Genomic DNA, 23,589 nt, shown 5'->3' with positions numbered 1-23,589 from the left:
TGAATTAAAAGACGTACAGCGCTGTGGACATGAACATTGGTTTGACAGAAAATAACAGCAAGGTGACAGCTTTATGTTTTTATTTAATTGCTCAAAAATACATCATTTTCGAGGTCATTGGGCACAAAAGGTGAGTTCACATCATGTTTCAGTAAGAGTCCACAAACTATTAGCTAGGTGAAGAGGCTTTCCTCTACAGCTCTATTAAACCATGCATAGCTATATGTTGCCATGGAAACCTTTGAGATTATGTAGCATGTATCACCTGCAGGAAAACATAACATTGTGCTTTATTTGAACAACACCTTATTTGCATCATCAATATTGTATATCTTATGAACTTTTATTCATAATTTAATTTCCCCAACATCTTATTCACTAGTATATAATCTTGACTCCATTTAAGATTACGTATACACAGATAGAGTTTAAGTGCCCAAAATGTGAATGTTCAAGTAATGTGAAACAATATTTTCTTACAGTGATTATAAATGAGGCAATTCTATTTCTATTCTATTTCTATGCTATATACAAGCCAAAAGCAACCAGGCAATTATACATGTGCATCATGCCCCTTTATAAAACACAGTAAGCTGAAAACCATAAATAAATAGGTTAATATTGGACACACAAAAAAAAACTCAGCATATGGATTGCTAAGCCTTCCTTAATTGTTATCTGGTCCTTGACTAATAAATAATTAACTGTATGAATCTGATTTATTTACATTACTATAATTATAAGCTAATGGAATACTGTTACCAAAACATCCTTTTTGTGCTGCTTAAACACGTCTCTGACCTTACGGAGTATTTGTCTAGTTGTGTTATTGCTGACATGTCCAAATAAAGCAATTTTAGGATAGAAACCACTCATAGAGCTAGCCATTTCTAATGTTTTTACTAAGGGAAACAAGTTTGTTGCTACTTACCAAGATGATAAACCCTGATATTTGAGTAAAATTCACCAAAAAAGATTCACCCTGAAGTACACATGTAAATACCTTCAAAAAGAAAAAATAGCCTGCCGGTCTTCTATAATCTGTACAGAATCTCAGAGAGTCTCACAGAGTTTGGATGCACTGGTTACTAGTGGCTTACTACTTCATTACATAACTAAGGCTAAAATAACCATTAAGCACCAATATAATTCCTTGCGAAAGAAAATCCCCCAACAGATTTGTACTTCAGTCTTAAGATATTCAAATTGATACTCCAGTAATTTACTGTTGCAATTCCAATAGAGGGTTTTCACCGACGTGACGTTCTGGGCGGTAACCTGGATGCGCGGCCATATTGGAGGCACTCGGTGTAAACAACTGAATGGAGTAATGGGGTATTGTGCACTTTGGATACTTTAATACTTTATGTCTAAACAACAGAAAAGCACATCAAAACGCATCCAAGATGCAAAGGACTTGGACCACAAAAAAGGCACGATATTTTGAGAAATTACAGTTTACTGGCGGTGCAGATCCCTACAAGTTGGCTCCCTCTTCTTGGATCCATGGCGACCCGGTGATTCTTCCTTCAGTTGCATATCCCGATACAGTCAACTACCTGGTTTTCTCACTGAGCCCATACACAGCGGAAGACCTTAAATCCTACAAAAGTTTGGAGGCTTATAACCAGATGGTTTGTGGATGGGTGAGGGAGACACAGTACCAAGTCATTAACGACCGTTGTGTTGTGAAGGCCAAAGTAAGTAATGCAATAACGTCTTTAATCAACCTAACCTTAACTGTATGATATCATTGTGATACTCAAGGTGTAGCCAAGTGACTCTCAATAGTTTCTTTTTTTTATTTCAAAGACCAAACAAGACAGAGTTTTCACTCGTAGATCCTGGTTGAGCTTTGCCAACCACAAGCGCCTCCTTTCCTCTGATAACTTCTGACATTCCTCTCCCTGGTTTTTAATAACTTTTGGAAGTCGATAATATTCCAAATGTCTTTCTCGGTCTGACCTATTGGTACAACCTAAAACACGGCAATAATTAACCATTTTCCTTGACGCCGTTCGGGATCTACTTCAGTGCCTGTGCTTTGTTGTGATGCGGAGTACCTCCAACATGGCGACTTCAGGTCTGATGACCCGTCGTGAAAACCCTCTATAAGTTTGGGGATTTGTGAGAGACAAATTTCAAAGGGAGTGGTCAAAATATATGTGGTCGAGATATCCTGACTCTGAGTCCTACATTTCCCATAATGCAACTCAATGGTGTCTTTAGTTAGAACCTACCAGCTTGGTAGAGTTTTCAAACTGCTTGTTACAAATTTGTACAAGTCCAAGCCGAGATTACTCAAGTGACGTCGCTTTAGTCAGTTTCTCTGACTTGACAAAGCTCTTCCAGAGCCTAAGAAAACATTATAAAACTGTTTTCACAGGCTGTGTAGTAATCTTCATATGAGGAAATGGTGGAGTGCCCCTTTAATGCAAACAGAAATATAATTTCAAGATCATGTGGAAAGCAGTGGTTGTCTATAAAACAGCATGATGAATTCAGTCAGTTGTCCTTTCAAAGAGAATGACAACTACCTTGGTTTTCAGGGCCCGGTAGCTGCTCGTTAGAGGCCAGTCAGACTGGACAATAACTGTTAATCTTTCAAATACAGTTTGGCAATAGTAAAAATTCCCAAGAATCAATGGGGTTCAATAAATAAAATTTTCCTGTGAAAAAGCCTTTAAGCGCAGAAGAATGCGTAGTTCTGCTACAGTCCTTTAAAAGCCTGGTGTCTCTGTCAGAGCCCAGCATGAGGAACATGTTGTTCCAGCTCCGAGGAGAACATTCAGTGCTCGTACCAGAACTTCCGCGGCCCTCCTCCCTGCCCCAAAGTTATCCCTCATACACACCCATTGAAACGTGTACGTCATACGTACGTTGGTGCAGAAATCCTTCCTCTGTAAAGCGTATGTCTATCTTTCAGCCCCACACACACCCACACACACATTAGAACTCTATGTACTCTCATAAATTAGTTCTTTATGGTGCTGAATAGGCGGATACACAATACACAAAATGAGGCCATGCATTCTGAAAACAAAAGTTATAGAGCAGAAGAGAGTAGATTAGTAAGTGGAAGTAGGAGCTTGTTTTGTGCTTGAAAATCTGGGAGTGACGGCCACTTTCAACAGCTGGTTCACTCACTCTCTTACACACACAACTGTCCATAACTTACACAGTATCCTTGCATCAGGAAAAATCACTCAGCCTGTCTGATGCCACGGTGTAAGGGCAACTTTTGTCCTAGAAGATCTCAGGGCATTGGCTCCAGTCCTGTCTGTCTTTGGCTTCCCAGTAGCCGCCCCTGTAGATGTAGGTACCTTCTCCCGTTGTATCATCTGTCCTCTTCTCAAACCACAGTGGCTGGTAACCTTCGATGTCTTGCCCTAATGACACAGAAGCATGTATTCTTAAGGCATTGCTCGAATGTGTCCTATATTCCAAAATATCACAATGTCTTACTTTCTCCTTTCACTCTAACTATTGCACCCATCTTGGAACATAATCAGAACTCTGTCAGGAGAAAGCTGAATCCAAATTACAGGCATTCACTTTGTCCGAAAGGCTTCTTTGTAATCTTACAATTACTGCCAGATCTGCAGGCAAGGTGATTTTAAGCTTTGACTGTATATGTCCCACTTTAAGAAATAGACAAAAACATTTTTAGTTTAAGGCTACAGTAAAAATGATGGATGAAGATCAGTAACCTTTATTCTTGTTGGATGCAAATTTAGATTTTGCTGTTGCCCACGGCCAGTGGTTAAACCAACATCTGTGTTGAAGGTAATGTGAATGACATGTAAGAGGTAAAAGGCAGAAACTCTATCTTAAAGATCCCCTCCAGACATGTTTTACTGTATTACTATACATAGAATGACAATTTGTGTCTGACACAAAAAAGTTAAATTTTACAGTTAAAAAATCTTAGTCATATCTACTCCTTCTCCTTTCTTGAACAATCCAAAACGATTGGATACAAGATGTCTCCTACTTCACTAAAAAATCCACTCTCAGTGTACAGTACGTGCACTGAAGATTTCAGTTTCCACATTGCATTTGTTTCAATTGCATATTGGCCTTAGCGTCCAAACTAGTTGTGATGTCATAAAATCCTGCTTATACGTTTACGTGTTAAACTCAGATTTAAACTGAGCAGATACATTTGAAAAGATCCTCTAGTCTCAAACTGCACATACATCATTCTGCACAGTGAAGTAACAATAAGTGAAACATATTTTTGAGTGGAGAGGGACTTTAATCCTTCTTGCTCTTGGGTTTCCTTGTTCTCACCTTCCTCCAGGGCCTGATTGGCTTGCGCCTCCCTTCTTTTCCTCTCCAGCCTCTGACACTCCTCCAGACGCTGCTTTTGGGTGTTTGCTTCATCCCACACACCTGCCTCCATTAGTCGCTGGTCTGGCCGCAGACGACTGTCAGTGGGCGCAATACCCTCTTCTGGCTCATTGAGAGTCAGAGCCAAGGAGGAGAAAAAGTGCATGTTCTCTGCATTATCTCTGGAGAGCGAACGATAGAAGAGAAAGAGAAATAGGAGAGGGCAGACGACAAAGGGGAGTAGGTTGAAATGCCACATTCAATCTTCAAGGTAAGGTAGAAATGTGTTAGATAAGATTGACATACGGGAGAGGATATTTTTTCCACAACAGTTTGGGCTGAAGGGTCTGATAAACTGTCTTTTGTTTGCCTTCAGAGCCTCCGCATCCTTGGCTGCTGTCCACTATTTTGGCACTCTCCATCTTGTCGTCCCAGGTTCCTGACAGGATGTAACGGGCTGTGCCCTCTCTGTCCTCTATCACTCCTGTCACCTAGAAACACCAAAGAAAATCACACACAGGAATAGATCACTTATATTCTCACTCTGACTGCTAGGCACTGACATATTCACAGCTGGGTACTACTTTCCTTTTTTAAATTCTAATTTGGGCAGCTCCTTCAGATTTTGAGTGTGTTTAAATCATATATCAATTGAGACATTAGACTATATCAAACACACGAAAAGTTGAATCTGCTCCTCACTAGCTGATGAGTCTGTGACTTCCTTCTGGATAGAAGCTTATGACACAAACATGTTTTTTAGGAAAAAGACATCTTGTCAAGGTTATCCACACTGGTAAGCACTAAGAGGATACTAGATTTATTAAACATATTGAGTACCAATATTAGACAAGAGTGACGCAAAAAGTGTTTCTTGACAAAGTCATGTGTAGCTGTAGTGTAAAACTGTGTAAATGCAATTAAATCTGAATGAAGACAACCAACAAAGATGGTAGTTACTGCTACCTGTCTGTTGCCCATCTGAAACAACTCCCTACAGAATGGAAACAACAGACTTACTTTACGTGGGACTTCTCTGGAGAAGTAGCTGTAGGGGGAGAATTTGAGACGGCAGGTGTCCTTGGTATTGTTGTTTACAATGTCAATGTCCCCAGACTGCCAACAGCAACAGACAGGAAAACAAATTACTTTCCTCAGTAACACACACACACACACACACACACACACACGCACACACACACGCACACACACACGCACACACACACACACACACACACACACACACACACACACACACACACACACACACACACACACACACAGCGAGAGAGAGGGGCACACCTGATCAATCCAAAGTTTCCCCACAATAATGTTGTGCACCGTTGAAGTCACTTTGCTCCACACGTAGTGGTTTCCACTTGAGTGGAACTGCAGGTGAATGTTTCCTACAGTGAAATGTGAAAAGTGATGTGACGGAAGACACATACACATCAAAAAGGTGAATAACATTACAGTTTCATAATTACTTGAATATGGTGAATTCTTCATGACCTTATGGAATGGACTGAACAATGACATCAAAAATGACATCAAACAGAGCCATAATATCATTCCGTTCAAAAATAGATTAAAGAAATCAATGCTTGACCAATACAGAAAAGAATAGACCGAAACATAGGAATGGAATTGTAAGGTAAAGGTACTGTTGTGTATTGTTCCGCCTGCTCCTTCTCAAACTAATCCTTTTTTAATTTTTTTGTTAAATTCTGATTGTTTGTGTTTTATTTTGTGGTTTTAATTTGTTTGTTTTGTTTTTCTCTTCTCCGGGAACCATCACCTTATCGTGGTGGAGAGGTTTGTGTGTCCCTATGAACCTGAGGGCTGTGTTGTCTGGAGCTTGGTGCTCCTGGTAGGGTCTCCCAAGGCAAAGTGGTCTCAGGTGAGGGGCCAGACAAAGAATGGTTCAAAAATCCTATGAAAAATCGAGGAAGGGATGAAGTGACCCTGCCCGGAGGAAGCCCGGGGCCCCCGTCTGGAGCCAGGCCCAGATGGAGGGCTCGTCAGCGAGCGTCTGGTGGCCGGGTTTGCCACGGAGCCCGGTCGGGCACAGCCCGAAAAAGCTACGTGGCAGACATCCCTCCATCCCATGGGCCCACCACCTGTGGGAGGAACCGCTGGGGTCGGGTGCGCTGCCACATGGGTGGCAGTGAAGGTCAGGGGCCTCGACGGACCAGACCCGGGCAGCAGAGGCTGGCTCTGGGGACGTGGAATGTCACCTCTCTGTGGGGGAAGGAGCCGGAACTTGTGCGGGAGGTGGAGCGCTACCGGTTAGATCTGGTGGGGCTTACCTCTACGCACAGTCTTGGTTCTGGAACCATACTCCTGGATAGGGGTTGGACTCTTTTCTTCTCCGGAGTTGCCCAGGGTGTGAGGCGCCGGGCGGGTGTGGGGATACTCACAAGCCCCCAGCTGAGCGCCGCTACGTTGGAGTTTAACCCGGTGGACGAGAGGGTCGCCTCCCTACGCCTGCGGGTTGTGGGGGGGAAAACTCTGACTGTTGTTTGTGCATATGCACCAAACAAGAGTTCAGAGTATTCGGCCTTCTTGGAGACCTTGAGTGGAGTCCTGCATGGGGCTCCAGTCGGGGACTCCATAGTTCTGCTGGGGGACTTCAACGCGCACGTGGGTAATGATGGAGACACATGGAGAGGCGTGATTGGGAGGAACGGCCTCCCTGATCTTCGAACATAGGGATGCTCATAAGTGTACTTGGTACCAGAGCACCCTAGGCCAAAGGTCAATGATCGATTTTATAATCGTTTCATCTGATCTGAGGCCATATGTTTTGGACACTCGGGTGAAGAGAGGGGCGGAGCTGTCAACCGATCACCATCTGGTGGTGAGTTGGGTCAGGGGGTGGGGGAAGACTCTGGACAGACCTGGTAAGCCCAAACGGGTAGTGCGGGTAAATTGGGAACGTCTGGAGGAGGCCCCTGTCCGACAGACTTTCAACTCACACCTCCGGCGGAGCTTTTTGTGCATCCCTGTGGAGGCTGGGGGCATTGAACCCGAGTGGACAATGTTCAAAGTTTCCATTGCTGAAGCTGCGGTGAGGAGCTGTGGTCTTAGGGTCTTAGGTGCCTCAGGGGCGGTAACCCACGAACACCGTGGTGGACACCGGTGGTCAGGGAAGCCGTCCGACTGAAGAAGGAGTCTTTCCGGGATATGTTATCCCAGACGACTCCGGAGGCAGTTGCAAGGTACCGAAGGGCCCGAAGGGCTGCAGCCTCTGCCGTGAAAGAGGCAAAGCAGCGTGTGTGGGAGAAGTTCGGAGAAGACATGGAGAAGGACTTTCGGTCGGCACCAAGGTACTTCTGGAAAACCGTTCGCCACCTCAGGAGGGGGAAGCGGGGAACCATCCAAGCTGTGTACAGTAAGGATGGGACGCTGTTGACCTCAACTGAGGAGGTAATAGGGCGGTGGAAGGAGCACTTTGAGGAACTCCTAAATCCGACTAATCGCCCTCTATGGTAGAGGCAGAGCTGGAGGATGAGGGGGGGATTGGCATCAATTTCCCTGGTGGAGGTTGCTGAGGTAGTTAAACAACTCCACAGTGGCAAAGCCCCAGGAATTGATGAGATCCGTCCAGAAATGCTTAAAGCTCTGGGTGTGGAGGGGTTGTCTTGGTTGACACGCCTCTTCAACATTGCGTGGAAGTCTGGGACGGTGCCTAAGGAGTGGCAGACCGGGGTGGTGGTTCCCCTTTTTTAAAAAGGGGGGGGGGACCAGAGGGTGTGTGCCAATTACAGGGGTATCACACTTCTCAGCCTCCCGGTAAAGTCTACTCCAAGGTGCTGGAAAGGAGGGTTCGGTCGATAGTCGAATCTCAGGTTGAAGAGGAACAATGCGGATTCCGTCCTGGTCGTGGAACAACGGACCAGATCTTTACTCTCGCAAGGATCCTGGAGGGAGCCTGGGAGTATGCCCAACCAGTCTACATGTGTTTTGTGGATCTGGAGAAGGCGTATGACCGGGTGCCCCGGGGAGATACTGTGGGAGGTGCTGCGGGAGTACGGGGGTGAGGGGTCCCTTCTCAGGGCCATCCAATCTCTGTACGACCAAAGCGAGAGCTGTGTCCGGGTTCTCGGCAGTAAGTCGGACTCGTTTCAGGTGAGAGTTGGCCTCCGCCAGGGCTGCGCTTTGTCACCAATCCTGTTTGTAGTATTTATGGACAGGATATCGAGGCGTAGTCGGGGTGGAGAGGGGTTGCAGTTCGGTGGGCTGGGGATCTCATCGCTGCTTTTTGCAGATGATGTGGTCCTGATGGCATCATCGGCCTGTGACCTTCAGCACTCACTGGATCGGTTCGCAGCCGAGTGTGAAGCGGCTGGGATGAGGATCAGCACCTCTAAATCGGAGGCCATGGTTCTCAGCAGGAAACCGATGGAGTACCTTCTCCAGGTAGGGAATGAGTCCTTACCCCAAGTGAAGGAGTTCAAGTACCTTGGGGTCTTGTTCGCGAGTGAGGGGACAATGGAGCGGGAGATTGGTCGGAGAATCGGCACAGCAGGTGCGGTATTACATTCAATTTATCGCACCGTTGTGACGAAAAGAGAGCTGAGCCAGAAGGCAAAGCTCTCAATCTACCGGTCAGTTTTTGTTCCTACCCTCACCTATGGTCATGAAGGCTGGGTCATGACCGAAAGAACAAGATCCAGGGTACAAGCGGCCGAAATGGGTTTCCTCAGGAGGGTAGCTGGCGTCTCCCTTAGAGATAGGGTGAGAAGCTCAGTTATCCGTGAGGAGCTCGGAGTAGAGCCGCTGCTCCTTTGCGTCAAAAGGAGCCAGTTGAGGTGGTTCGGGCATCTGGTAAGGATGCCCCCTGGGCGCCTCCCTAGGGAGGTGTTCCAGGCACGTCCAGCTGGGAGGAGGCCTCGGGGGAGACCCAGGACTAGGTGGAGGGATTATATCTCTAACCTGGCCTGGGAACGCCTCGGGATCCCCCAGTCGGAGCTGGTTAATGTGGCCCGGGAAAGGGAAGTTTGGGGTCCCCTGCTGGAGCTGCTACCCCCGCGACCCGACCCCGGATAAGCGGATGAAGATGGATGGATGGATGGATGTTTTGTTTTCTTTTGCAACATTGTTGATTGTTCGAGATAAATAATAAAATGAAAATGAAATGAAATGTTCCAAGGTCGTATCTGGCTTGTAGTGGTACATATTCTACTGTATAGTGATTGTCAGCATGAACTGCATCAATTTACTTGTTTCTTACCTAAGGGCATGACAGAAATATATTTCCCACGAAACTTGCTATCAATAGTGATGTGCTGCCATAGGGTCCATCCTCGCTGTGACGTCACATGGTGGGCAGCAGCTGGTGGGTGATGACTGACCTGTGGGTGAATGGTATTAGCTGTTGCCAGCAGAGGCAATATAGATATCATATGTCAGATGTCATAATGTATTTATGTTTTCGTCCTTCACTGCGTTGTGTGTAAAATATACCCGTAAAGCCAAATACCCATTGGGCACGTCTGCGCTGCCTTCTAGAGGCGCCGCGACCCCCCATGAACAGTCACAGCCATTCAAATCAATGCTTGATATTCCACCACCCGCGTCCCAGAAGTGTGCGAGAAGCGGCTCTCCACTCCGCTCCGCTAAAGATACGTACCAGGTCTATGTTAACGCGAGGCGCAGGGCGTTCTATCAGACGGGCAGGAAGTGAAACAGCGAAAGCATCCAGTCAATTTACCAAAAGACAACCCCGCAATATCGCATATGGCTCCTCTACAACAACATGGACAACGAAAACATTAGACTGGGTAAACCCAGCCCAATCTCCCGGCAATTTGATTTCGCCATGCAGCTCAGGCTGGAAATCTGTACGTTTAACTATCCTGCTTCTGTTACAATTTTGCGGGGACCAATCACAAACTGGCTTATCCACCTGGCGCGCTATTGGCGGGTTTAACACGATGGTGATAGAGAAGCGACCAAGCAGCTTTTTGTTTACATTCAACAAGCCGGCCACTGAAGCGCAGCAACCCATTGATGCCGCTGTCGCTGCTACGTCACCCGCATCGTTGGTCTGATTGGTTGAAGGACTATCCAACTGCGTACAGAGTCATTTGAACTATGCCCGTTGATCACCCCTCTTGTGCAGTAGAAAATACAGAGCAGACTCCCCAGACTAATGTTCAATCTTAAAAGATTAAGCTTGGTCTGGTGATAGCCAGACTAGAAAAACATAGACAATAGACATCACAAACCCTTTTTATAAGGAAAGAACTCCAGAAAAGAGAGGGCATGAAGTTTAACTGTAGGAGTGCCTGGAGTGGATGGTAGATACTAGCTTAATAAACACGTGATTATTCTTTCAAGTACTTGTAGAGACAATAAAATCTGCAAGTCGTGCAGGCAAAACGCTCCGCTTCTGAGATGCTCCCGGTGTGGTATGGACGGAACAGCCTACACGCAACACAGACACGCCTGGTGGAAAATCTGGCTAAGTGTGTCTGTGTTTGTATCACCTGCTCAGAGATGGAGCGATAACCATACTCCTCCAGTCGGTCCAGCTCATAAGTCTCGCCCAACAGAGGGTTAAAGGGCTTGGCTGTACGATGGACAGTGGTGGAGTAGGAGGAGACAGAAAAGGCCGCCACCAGGCACATTTGCTCCAGAGTGGAGTCACAGCGAGCTGCCCGGTCTAGAAGCTCGCTGTACTCCAGATCCTCCGTCAGACGCTGCAGCATCGACAACGGCTCGTTGAAGTTTACCTGCAGTCCCACACAGACAGAAAAGGTTTTTTTGTAAGTCAATCAAATTCGAAAACTATATTACAGCCAATTTGTACTGTATGTTTTTCGTTTACAGGCATGGGTATCTTGGACAGGTCTTTGCCAATACAGTTTTTCATGATGCTCCAAAGGTTAAGGGAATAATTGGGTTTGTCAGGAATGCGACTGCGTCTTGTTCTTCGTAGCTGCATGTGGTTGGTGCCTGAGCTGTCCTGAAAAAATATGACAACATTTTAAATGTTTTTAACTTTAGTGTAATGCATATGGGTGTATATAGCAATAAGGAGTAAGAAAACTGAGCATGCTTCGGACCTACATTCTCATTATGAGTCCAGTCATTGGACATTCTTCCGCTCATCATACTCTGATTACTTCCTGAGCGCCTGAGAGAAAGCAACATCATTAAAATACAGTTTAAAGTAACTGTGCTTGTGGCTGATCAAGAACACAGCTCTGATATCGGTCTGTATAGAGATGATTTCTTACTTGTGCTGTATGTTGCCACTAGCAGTCACAGTTATGAATGCAGGGGAGTCCTCCATGGCATCGAAGAACTCTGCCTCTTCATTCTCGTCACTCGCGTCCCCCTCCTGAGACCGCTCCACACCTACAGCAACAAACACAGGACAAGGGGATGGGTTATCTGAGTGTTTTCAGGATAAAAATCATACATATTGAGGTGCTGCTTTACAAGGGGTGGCCAAATAACAGTGACACCTTACCTTAATACGTGAGACTCGATTCAACTTGATTATCATTGCTTAATTGTTTGCATCTGATGCTTCAGCAGTTATTTGGCCTGTAAGTTGCTTTATGTTGCCATGAAAACAAAAAAAATAGGGAATAGTAGTGGCAACTTAGTTGCTGCCTTGATTACAGCTATAAGTAGCAACCGTTGTAAAATCATTTAATGTAGATAAAAAAACAAGTCTAAAAGATTATGAGAATATATGCCAAACAAAAAAACTGTGCTAACAAAGATGAACAACTGTGATAAAAAGACCCTCGACAACACTAATTGGAAGGCATTCAATGAGATATATACAGTGGCCCTGAAGTGCAAATCACAACAGCAATAAGAAAAACGCAACAAATCATAAAACACAACGGCAAATATGAAAACACGACAGCAAATATGAAAACACGACAGCAAATAGGAAAACACGACAGCAAATATGAAAACACGACAGCAAATATGAAAACACGACAGCAAATAGGAAAACACAACGGCAAATAGGAAAACACGACAGCAAATATGAAAACACGACAGCAAATATGAAAACACGACAGCAAATAGGAAAACACAACGGCAAATAGGAAAACAAAACGGCAAATAGGAAAACACGACAGCAAATATGAAAACACGACAGCAAATAGGAAAACATGACGGCAAATAGAAAAACACTTCAATAAATCACAAAACACAATGGCATTAACTTCTACCGGAAAAGGTAGGGCCTATCTAGCAGAACGGACCCTCCTAAATCTTGAAGCAACCCTGTGATTTGTTGAAGTGTTTTCATATTTGCTGTCCTGTTTTCCTATTTGCCGTTTTGTTTTCATATTTGCCGTTGTGTTTTCATATTTGCTGTCGTGTTTTCATATTTGCTGTCGTGTTTTCATATTTGTCGTCGTGTTTTCCTATTTGCCGTTTTGTTTTCGTATTTGCCGTTGTGTTTTCCTATTTGCTGTCGTGTTGTCCTATTTGCCGTTTTGTTTTCATATTTGCTGTCGTGTTTTCCTATTTGCCGTCATGTTTTCCTATTTGCTGTTGTGTTTTCATATTTGCCGTCATGTTTTTATATAAGCCGTCGTGTTTTATGATTGGTTGAAGTGTTTTCATATTTGCTGTTTTGTTTTATGATTTGTTGTTGCGTTTTTCTAATTGCTGTTGTGATTTGCACTTCAGGGCCACCGTAGATATATGATTCACACGCTAATATCTATGGCCTCAAAATGTGTGTTCAATTAGCAAATATGACAATCTGTACTTAAAACAAATATTATACCTGCCACTTAACTGGTAGTTTTGTTGTTAGGTATTTCTTTTACTTTCTATGTAGATAAATGCATTAAAGATTGAGATATGATAAGTCTGACTGAGCCACATTTCTGTGGTAGACATGCATCACTAATACTGGACAGAAGAGGGCCATATTCTTATTCTGTGTAGACTATACTTTGCCTTTCACACTAAAGAGAGTGATGTGTCTCACCTGTATATGAGGTGGGATTCTCCTTCCAGGCTCTCTCTAAGCTGTTGTGCTGTTTGGCTAACTGTTCGATGGTCTCCTCCAGATGGTGACGCTGCTCTCTCTCATACTGCAGGGTCTTTTGCCACCTCCGGCTTTGGGATTCTGCCACGTCCAGAAAGTCACGACAAACCTGAGGGTGTGAATATAACACACATCAAAGCCCTCAAGCTGCATTCCCTCATTAAAAGAGACAACTGACCAGTCTCCCGTTTACAGTAGTCATACTGGCGGAGGCTTGCATCGTGGGAACTCACATTGATCATAGCATTGGAGGTGATGCGGAAAAGGGTGGCTCGCTCATTAACGGATTTCACTCTGTCTGTGCTGTCAGCGGAGCCACGCAGTTCCTCAAGTTCGCTGAGGGAGCGCTGGAGGGCGGCGCCGTGCTTTCCTATCAGCTCATTACAGGTGCTCAGATCATCTAGCTTGCTGGCCAGAGTCTTGAGCACCCCTTGGGTTAGGACTCGGTCCTCCTGAGGCAATGGGCCTTCATCTCCTGAATCATCTTTACAGAAAGACAAAAAAGAAAGGCAGTGCACAAATTACATAATTTACCTAATATGATGGGTATCATTACAGGTTATTATGTCTACAAAAATTGGGTGTTTATGGTGGTGTAATAATATACTTTAGTAAACAGTACACCTCTTTTCAGACATTGGAAAAGCTATTTTAATACTCTAAATTTAGATTGAAACGATTTGAGAGAGTGTTTGTGAGGAACGGATGGAGGAAGATAATCACAATTCACACCCTGATCCCCCACACCCCTTCCTCTACAAGATCCGAAAGCTGTGAATGAACACCGTTGCCCTGGAAACGTAGGCCTGTGCAATCAGGAGGCTAGGCTATTTTTAGAAAAAGAAAAGGGAAAAAAAGGATGACGCACTTCCCTTTTCCTCCTGCCTTTCTCCCCCTTGTTGGCATGAGCTGAGATGATCAGTCTCAGGGATTTGAGAAGGAGAGCAGGGAGACTGGACTGATTATTTAGTATCATACTTGGTCTGCTTGTTGATTATAGCTAAATCACTATTATGAGTGAAATTATCAAATCAAAAACACCTTTTTTGGTATGGATGCACCATGACATGAAATGGAGACTGTAGATGATTGGTGCATACTTTTATACATATTTTCTTGTAATTCAGCCTTCCGTATTTAAAGCTAAACCTTGGGATTTTGACTAGACTTTTAAAAAAATTCTGAGGCTTTGACTAGTGCTTGTCCACACAATCTGTTTGTAAAAATGGATCAGCCAAAAAGTCTGTCGGTTGGAGAGAGCAAACTATGCTCTATTATTAAAGCGTCTCAGTGAAAATAGACATTTAAAAGATTCAAGATGCCTATAAAGCTCTACTGTCATTAGTACAATTTTAGATAACAGCTGGTTTAATGCTCTAGATGTGTCTGCTCCGTCATATGTAACTGATTGTGTGTGTAATGTTGACTGAATCTAGGCCAGTGTCTGCATTCCCTGTGAATACCAAAGCAAGGAGACAAACTACTACCACTATTAAAGGGGAAAAGAAATAAAAACAATCAGGGCAAAACATTTAAATTACAAAGTCTCAGGAGGAGAAGATTAAAAATGAGAGGGTAAAATAAATAAATCCTTCAGGCATCTGTAATGGTTTCATGACCCATATACAGTAGAGAGAAAAGGATCTCACTTGACTTATTGTGCTCAAGGTGTTAAAACACTATATTCTGAATTTGATCCAGCTGCTATTTATCTGGAAGTCCACTTATTCTTAAAGCCATAAAACACAATAACATATATGTATGGGAGAGGCTTACTGGTCTGCTCTGTGTACTAATGGGTTATTTTTCACACAGGACACTGGAGAGTCAAATTGGTGACTCATCGTTGAATCATGAAAACACACCCATAGCAGGTGATAGCAGTAGCACCAATATGGACAGTGTTGGAAGAGAGAATCAGAGAAAATCAGGGGATGCACTGTAAGCTGCAATATCAATCAAATTCTTTTGCAAAAGCAATCAAAGTCTGACTGTAATATGCTGAAAGCTTGCTGTAGCACAACCTGAGCTACACTGTTCTTCCTTGTAAACAGTTATTTGGATTCACACTCACTTATGTTAAACTTTCACCCTGGATTCAATGGTTGTCAGAGAGGTTTGATTTTATATCACAACAAACCTATGTCATGCCCAGCTCCCAATCCTAGGTCATGTTTTCAGTTTTCTTTCACATCCACTTACTTTGCTCACTTCCTGTTTTATTTTGAAATTCACTGTGTGTTTGTGTTGCAGGTCAATTCACTTCCGGTCTTTGTCTGCCTTCCCGCCTTGTGTGATCACCTTCCCATCCCTAATGTCTTGAACCTGTGTCTAATTCCCCCCAGGTGTATATACTCACTCCCTCGCTCTTTGTTCTCTGCCAGTTCGTCTTATACCTTTGAGTTACATTCGACATTCCAGCTGTTTACCCAGTGAATTTGTAAGTGTTTCTGATCCTCTGCCTGTTTTTGACCCAAGTCTGTGTTTAGATGTACCTTTTTGTACTGCCTGCCAGTGTATTTGGGAGACTGTTGCCTGTTTTTTTTTGTACCGGTGTGTACAATAAGTACTTAGTTTGACTGTTACTGCGTATCTGAGTCCTGAATCCTGAGTTCCCTGTTTGCCCTGCCTGACAACCTAGGTATTATTTATTCTAAAATAGTACTCATGTAGTGGTTGTGTGACTATTACAAATGAGGTGCCAGATAACTTACGGATAACGGATAACTGCAACATCCACTTCATTACTGCTAATCACTTCTAGCCAATTTGTTTGCCTGCTTTACTGCCACTAAGCCCATAATCAAAGGCTCATGCATTTATTATCCATCCATCCATCCATCCATCCATCTTCGTCCACTTATCTGGTATCGGGTCACGGGGGTAGCAGCTCCAGCAGGGGACCCCAAACTTCCCTTTCCCGAGCCACATTAACCAGTTCCGACTGGGGGATCCCAAGGCGTTCCCAGACCAGGTTGGAGATATAATCCCTCCACCTAGTCCTGGGTCTTCCCCGAGGCCTCCTCCCAGCTGGACGTGCCTGGAACGCCTCCCTAGGGAGGCGCCCAGGGGGCATCCTTACCAGATGCCCGAACCACCTCAACTGGCTCCTTTCGACGCAAAGGAGCAGCGGCTCTACTCCGAGCTCCTCACGGATGACTGAATTTCTCACCCTATCTCTAAGGGAGACGCCAGACACCCTCCTGAGGAAACCCATTTCGGCCGCTTGTACCCTGGATCTTGTTCTTTCGGTCACGACCCAGCCTTCATGACCATAGGTGAGGGTAGGAACAAAAACTGACCGGTAGATTGAGAGCTTTGCCTTCTGGCTCAGCTCTCTTTTCGTCACAACGGTGCGATAAATTGAATGTAATACCACACCCGCTGCGCCGATTCTCCAACCAATCTCCCGCTCCATTGTCCCCTCGCTCGCGAACAAGACCCCAAGGTACTTGAACTCCTTCACTTGGGGTAAGGACTCATTCCCTACCTGGAGAAGGTACTCCATCGGTTTCCTGCTGACAACCATGGCCTCCGATTTAGAGGTGCTGATCCTCATCCCAGCCGCTTCACACTCGGCTGCGAACCGATCCAGTGAGTGCTGAAGGTCACAGGTCGATGATGCCATCAGGACCACATCATCTGCAAAAAGCAGCGATGAGCATACTCCCAGGCTCCCTCCAGGATCCTTGCGAGAGTAAAGATCTGGTCCGTTGTTCCACGACCAGGATGGAATCCGCATTGTTGCTCTTCAACCTGAGGTTCGACTATCGACCAAACCCTCCTTTCCAGCACCTTGGAGTAGTACTTTACCGGGGAGGCTGAGAAGTGTGATACCCCTGTATTTGGCACACACCCTCTGGCCCCCCCCTTTTGAAAAGGGGAACCACCACCCTGGTCCGCCACTCCCTAGGCACCATCCCAGACTTCCACGCAATGTTGAAGAGGCGTGTCAACCAAGACAACCCCTCCACACCCAGAGCTTTAAGCATTTCTGGACAGATCTCATAAATCCCTGGGGCTTTGCCACTGTGGAGTTGTTTAACTACCTCAGCAACTTCCACCAGGGAAATTGACGACAATCCCCCATTATCCTCCAGCTCTGCCTCTACCATAGAGGGCGTATTAGTCGGATTTAGGAGTTCCTTCCACTGCCCTATTACCACCTCATTTGAGGTCAACAGCGTCCCATCCTTACTGTACACAGCTTGGATGGTTCACCGCTTCCCCCTCCTGAGGTGGAAAACGGTTTTCTAGAAGCACCTTGGTGCCGACCGAAAGTCCTTCTCCATGTCTTCTCCGAACTTCTCCCACACCCATTGCTTTGCCTCTTTAACGGCAGAGGCTGCAGCCCTTCGCACCCTTCGGTACCTTGCAACTGCCTCCGGAGTCCTCCGGGATAACATATCCTGGAAAGACTCCTTCTTCAGTCGGACGACTTCCCTGACCACTGATGTCCACCACGGTGTTCGTGGGTTACCGCCCCTTGAGGCACCTAAGACCCTAAGACCACAGCTCCTCGCCGCAGCTTCAGCAATGAACATTGTCCACTCGGGTTCAATGTCCCCAGCCTCCACAGGGATGCACGAAAAGCTCCGCTGGAGGTTTAAGTTGAAAGTCTGTCGGACAGGGGCCTCCTCCAGACGTTCCCAATTTACCCACACTACCCGTTTGGGCTTACCAGGTCTGTCCAGAGTCTTCCCCCACCCCCTGACCCAACTCACCACCAGATGGTGATCGGTTGACAGCTCCGCCCCTCTCTTCACCCGAGTGTCCAAAACATACGGCCTCAGATCAGATGAAACAATTATAAAATCGATCATTGACCTTTGGCCTAGGGTGCTCTGGTACCAAGTACACTTATGAGCATCCCTATGTTCGAACATGGTGTTCGTTATAGACAATCCATGACTAGCAAAGAAGTCCAACAACAAACAACCACTCTGGTTTAGCTCAGGGAGGCCGTTCCTCCCAATCACACCTCTCCATGTGTCTCCATCATTGCCCACGTGCGCGTTGAAGTCCCCCAGCAGAACTATGGAGTCCCCCACTGGAGCCCCATACAGGACTCCACTCAAGGTCTCCAAGAAGGCCAAATACTCCGAACTCTTGTTTGGTGCATATGCACAAACAACAGTCAGAGTTTTCCCCCACACAACCCGCAGGCGTAGGGAGGCGACCCTCTCATCCACCGGGGTAAACTCCAACGTAGCGGCGCTCAGTCGGGGGCTTGTGAGTATCCCCACACCCGCCCGGTGCCTCACACCCTGGGCAACTCCGGAGAAGAAAAGAGTCCAACCCCTATCCAGGAGTATGGTTCCAGAACCGAGACTGTGCGTAGAGGTAAGCCCCACCAGATCTAACCAGTAGCCTTCCACCTCCCGCACAAGTTCCCGCTCCTTCCCCCACAGAGAGGTGACATTCCACGTCCCCAGAGCCAGCGTCTGCTCCGGGTCTGGTCCGTCGAGGCCCCTGACCTTCACTGCCACCCGTGTGGCAGCGCACCCGACCCCAGGGGTTCCTCCCACAGGTGGTGGGCCCATGGGATGGAGAGATGGATGCCACGTAGTTTTTTCGTAGCCCTCCATCTGGGCCTGGCTCCAGACGGGGGCCCCGGGCTTCCTCCGGGCAGGGTCACTCCATCTCTTCCTCGGTCACTCATAGGGTTTTTGAACCATTCTTTGTCTGGCCCCTCACCTGAGACCACTTTGCCTTGGGAGACCCTACCAGGAGCACAAAGCTCTAGACAACACAGCCCTCAGGTTCATAAGGACACACAAACCTCTCCACCACGATAAGGTGATGGTCCCCGGAGAGGTGCATGCATTTATTATCTTTATTTATTATCTTCACACACACACACCACCAAAACAAACAAGGATCTGTGTGTGATCTTACACATGCATAAAAGCACATAGCCTAAGTTAATTTGTCTAAAATTGTGTAAAGCAGACAGTATTACCAATGTTTGTTCAAAAACAATACATTAGATTAGGATATTGAAAAACGGTGATTTGTACTTGTTCCAATGTTGTTGCACCAATAAAAATTATATAAAAGAATGATTAGGATATTAACATACATGCTCAGATTATAAATCTATGATGAAAATCATTAATTGAAAACAAGACAAAACTGTAACAGCACTGTAAAACACAATTTCTGAACCGTGGGAACCTGAGAAAGAAAGTAAGGCTGTGTTAAATCTTCTAAAAGGGCTCAGCTCTGAGGCAAAATCCATTGTTGTACAATGGAAGATGCATCATAAAAACCTCACACATCAGTCATGGTCTCCATAGGCTAATGTGGCCAGACATTAGCATTGATTTGCATCTTGCAGGTGCAAACCTTTTACTCAGCAGTACAGGGTGCTTAAAAGGCACACACCTCCACAAACGATTCCTTTTAGCAGCTGTATTTACAGTAATAATCTGAGAAAAAGTAGGATTTAAATCAGTCAAATACAGCACAGCTCAAATACAGCACAGCTCAGCACGACTGAGACTGACAAATAAATACTGCCCTGTTGTTGTGCAGTCACTTTGAAAAGTGTGGTGCCATTTTGTTAACTTTAAAGCAAATTCTGCCCTGTGAGGAATCTAATTGGCATTTTTACACAGACATTTGCACAAAATAAAGCCAAACTTACTGAACTCCATAAACAGACAAACTCTGCAACGATTACAAACGCACACATGCATGTAAGCAAGCACACAGCTTCTATCTTAATTCTTATATTGCTCTTAGTAAAATAATTAAATGGTTACTTACGAGGTGAAACTCATTGAAAAGGCTACACTCATGTCTCCTTATAGTCCACAGTGTATGGTGAAAAAATATTTTCAATGAAAATCCTCACACCCTCTCTCTTTTTCACCCCTCCTGCTATCAGAACAGGAGGAGGAGTCTAAAGGAAGGTCATTTCATTCAGCTCTCACTGTCGTCATACTGAAGGAGACAGGGAGGGAGAGAGGAGACAGAGTGGGAGGGAGGTGGTAGGTGCATGGGTTTTTGTGCACAATTGTGGAGAAGAGAGGGAGAGAGAGAGGGAAAAAAAATCCACTATGCATCTTTACCCTTCTTGTCCACAAGGAACAAATTAGTTTTAACAGCAGCAAACTAAAAAGTGTCTCCCAGACACATAGAATACAATACATATTACATAATATTATTTCATATTACATTATATTGTGTGATAGAGTCCTGAGGTAAAACGTGAATATCGTAAGGAATACGTTATTTAAAATGACATTATTTAATGCAGGTTTTACACACACTTGCCACAACTGAGTGTCTCCATCAGAGACACAGGGGACACACTGCCCTCTTGTGGCTTGTTGTTTATATAACATTAAAGGCTACTAATAAATAAAATATGCATTCAGGCAAGTGGGTCTGCATGAGCCTGCATTCAGGTTACAGCTAAAATTTGTTTGTCTACCTTGGACATTCTTAGATGAACCATGTTGTTTCTCTTAAGGACATATTTGGGATATTCTGTAAGTTATTTCTTAAAAGAAACAACAAATCAATGAAAAAAGAAGAAAACTTGCTGGTTCGCCTGCATAAAAGGGCAGCCCATTTTATGAAGTCACATTATTTCTTTGCACCAAGACAGCACTGTGTGTGAACATTGATCACACAGTTTTACATCAAAATAAATGGGTCACACAGAATATAAAATGTCCATCTTACCTGAATGATGCATCATAAGAGTGGAATTGGCCTTAGCTTGCTGCAGGGCTGAGACCCATCGCTGACACTCTCCTTCAGAGGTGGCCTTCAGGTGGTAGCTTCTGCCTCCACTAGTTAACACCAAGTGGCAGGTGTCACCCACCTCGATGTATGCTGTAGCCAAGGGAATTGTACCTCGGCAGGTGTGTGCCATCTCTGCCTGAGTCCTGAGGGAAACAAACATAACAATTGGAGAAAAGATGAGCAAAATTGGTCAGCTCTGGTTTTGATTGATATCAAAGTAGTTTACTGTTAAAATAGTCTGTTAAAAGTCTGTCAAACATGATGAAGCCTTTTCTCTACTGTCATGCTTTGGATAATCTGCACTTTTCTCTAGAGGCTTTGGACAATATGTACTGTAGCTCATGGCCCCTTCTGTAAATATATTTTATATTAAGTATATATAGTAAGATATCTTACGTTTTCTCTAGCTACAGGTATCAAATGGGCTCTTTAGGGGTGTTTTTTCCTTTTCCTGGATCTCCCTCCATTACCGTAACGCTATAAAGGTTACAGTTAACACTATAGCTATGTTCTTTGTCGTTTGATTTTAACTTGTGCAAACAACATTATGAAATCCGCATTAAATAGGTTAAAATACTGTGGGACACTGTATGTAACCTAGGTTAGCTGTTCAATTAACATTAATATATGTATTATTCGCAACTCATTCATAGACATTTTTCTTCTAGCGTTATTTACAGTCAATTGTTCAGGTTATTTTTGATGTTGCTAATTTGGCATCATTCAGGGGCACTCCCTCTTCGGCCAGATAATACGTTAACGTTTAGAAAAAAAGTTATATTTCCCATCCACAAACAAATCCCTTTGCAACCAATCAACTCTGCCAAAGTACGGCTAACACATTTAATAATTATAAACTTTTTATGTTAACCGAATAAATACTAGCTCTAAAATGTGTCAGTCGAGCCCCAACGATCGCTGTAACTGTTAACTTTAGTACCGTTACCTGTAGTAGGACAGCAGGCCGTTACTGAGGACGAACCACCGCCGCTGGTAACCTTTAAGGTAGTTGGTCCATTTAAAGAGCCAGCCTTTGTAACTACCGGTATTCAAACACGGCAGTTGGAGCCCCGGGAGAGTCGGGGAGGGCAAACTCTTCACCAGCTCGTTCATTTGCTCCTCTTGTCCGGTAACGTTGCCGTCTGTCAACAGCTGTACCGTTAGATAGCTGCGTGAGTGAGCCGGCTGCACTGCACTGTAGCCTACGGTAAAGCTACTGTTAGCTTGCAGCTGTTTGGTGAAGCTATGCCAGTGTGCCCTATTTACCCTGAGATAGTTCTACAAATTATCTATCTATCTATTTTAGCTAGAATCAGATACATAACAACTACATTATTACATTAACGGTTGAGCCTGCATTTTGACTGCGTGTAATAATAAAGCCTGTGGCTGTGTGAGAGAGAGGGAAGGGGGTCATGTTGATGACGTCCTTATTACAGATTGTAGCATATGGGTGCAGGAGTGTGTGTGTGTGTGTGTGTGTGTGTGTGTGTGTGTGCGCTTGCTTGCTTACACATACACATTCACTGCAGTTTTCTACATCATTGCAGGAGTCTGTTGGGGGATGAATATTGCCTCGAAAAAGGGTTCTTTTGACCAAAACTGAATAAAAAGGAATTATGAGATTGCATTTCCCTATTAAACCGTTAAAACAAGATCAGATTTCAAAGACTTAATTCAGAATTGTCAAATAAATCACAGTTCTTAGATTATGGTCAGATAAGTTTTAAGACTAACGTGTAACTAAAGTCAAGTTTTAGAAGGAAATCAGATTAAAATTCTTAATTAGTAGGCCTATGTTGCATTTTTTGGTACTCAGTTGCACTGTTAGGTTAACGCCACCAGAGGGCACCTTCAAAGATTGCTTAGATTTCTCTCGAATTAAGACATTATTCGGGATATTTAATATTTTTTTTAAATTGCTCACGAAGCTATGGAAGCGCATTGCTGCAATGCCCCAGAAGAAAAACATATCGGTATCACGTTATTATGTGAAACGTTTATTGTAATTACAAGATGTTTTTCACGTCATAACAAGATATTCTCACGTAGTACAACATACAAACTTATCAAGTTAGTCAACAAGAAAAGTTGTTTTATTACAATATACTATTTATCACGTTAAAACGTAAAAGGTTTCATGTTACAATAATAAATTATCACCATATTACATGAAACTTTTCACATATAACGTGATAATTTAGTGTTGTCAAAATGCACATTGTTGTCGGTGTAACAGCTCAGTCAGGAAGATAAACAAGAATTGAGGGCAAGACAATATCTCTGTATGCAAAAACGTTGCACACTTGCTCATTCACCCAACTTAAATTCTGACAGATCAGACTGTCAATCAAGAGTGATGGATTGATGATAATGGAAGCCATTTCTTGTTATTGATAACCTGCCCACCAAAACGAATGAATGAGGGAGCTAAATAAATCTCACTTTCCACGAATGCTTTG

At 44.4% G+C, this 23,589-nt stretch overlaps 1 protein-coding gene across 1 annotated transcript; it reads right to left on the bottom strand.

The window, feature by feature from the left end:
• Positions 1-63: 63 nt before the first annotated feature.
• Positions 64-22,504, bottom strand: osbp2a (oxysterol binding protein 2a). The gene is made up of 14 exons (XM_078272170.1): positions 22,074-22,504; positions 21,065-21,270; positions 13,603-13,853; positions 13,310-13,478; positions 11,580-11,700; positions 11,410-11,476; positions 11,168-11,305; positions 10,827-11,072; positions 9,569-9,689; positions 5,635-5,738; positions 5,353-5,448; positions 4,639-4,823; positions 4,294-4,514; positions 64-3,389 (listed from the first exon to the last, which is right to left on the bottom strand). The coding sequence occupies exons 1-14, from the start codon at positions 22,238-22,240 to the stop codon at positions 3,247-3,249; spliced, it is 2,235 nt and encodes a 744-aa protein (XP_078128296.1). The 5' UTR covers positions 22,241-22,504; the 3' UTR covers positions 64-3,246.
• Positions 22,505-23,589: the final 1,085 nt, after the last annotated feature.

This window comes from Sander vitreus, chromosome 16 (assembly GCF_031162955.1).
Source record: "Sander vitreus isolate 19-12246 chromosome 16, sanVit1, whole genome shotgun sequence".
NCBI lineage: Eukaryota > Metazoa > Chordata > Actinopteri > Perciformes > Percidae > Sander > Sander vitreus.
Note: the sequence above shows the minus strand (reverse complement) of the source record. Positions and strands in the feature narration are given on the sequence as shown.

Bases quoted from the DNA above. Each gene is read 5' to 3' on its own strand.
- osbp2a (XM_078272170.1), bottom strand. From the start codon at position 22,240: ATGAACGAGCTGGTGAAGAGTTTGCCCTCCCCGACTCTCCCGGGGCTC. The intron at 21,271-22,073 runs GTAACGGTACTA...TGTTTCCCTCAG, and splicing joins GGCCTGCTGTCCTACTACAG to GACTCAGGCAGAGATGGCAC. The intron at 5,739-9,568 runs GTAAGAAACAAG...ATTTCACTGTAG, and splicing joins TATTTCTGTCATGCCCTTAG to GAAACATTCACCTGCAGTTC.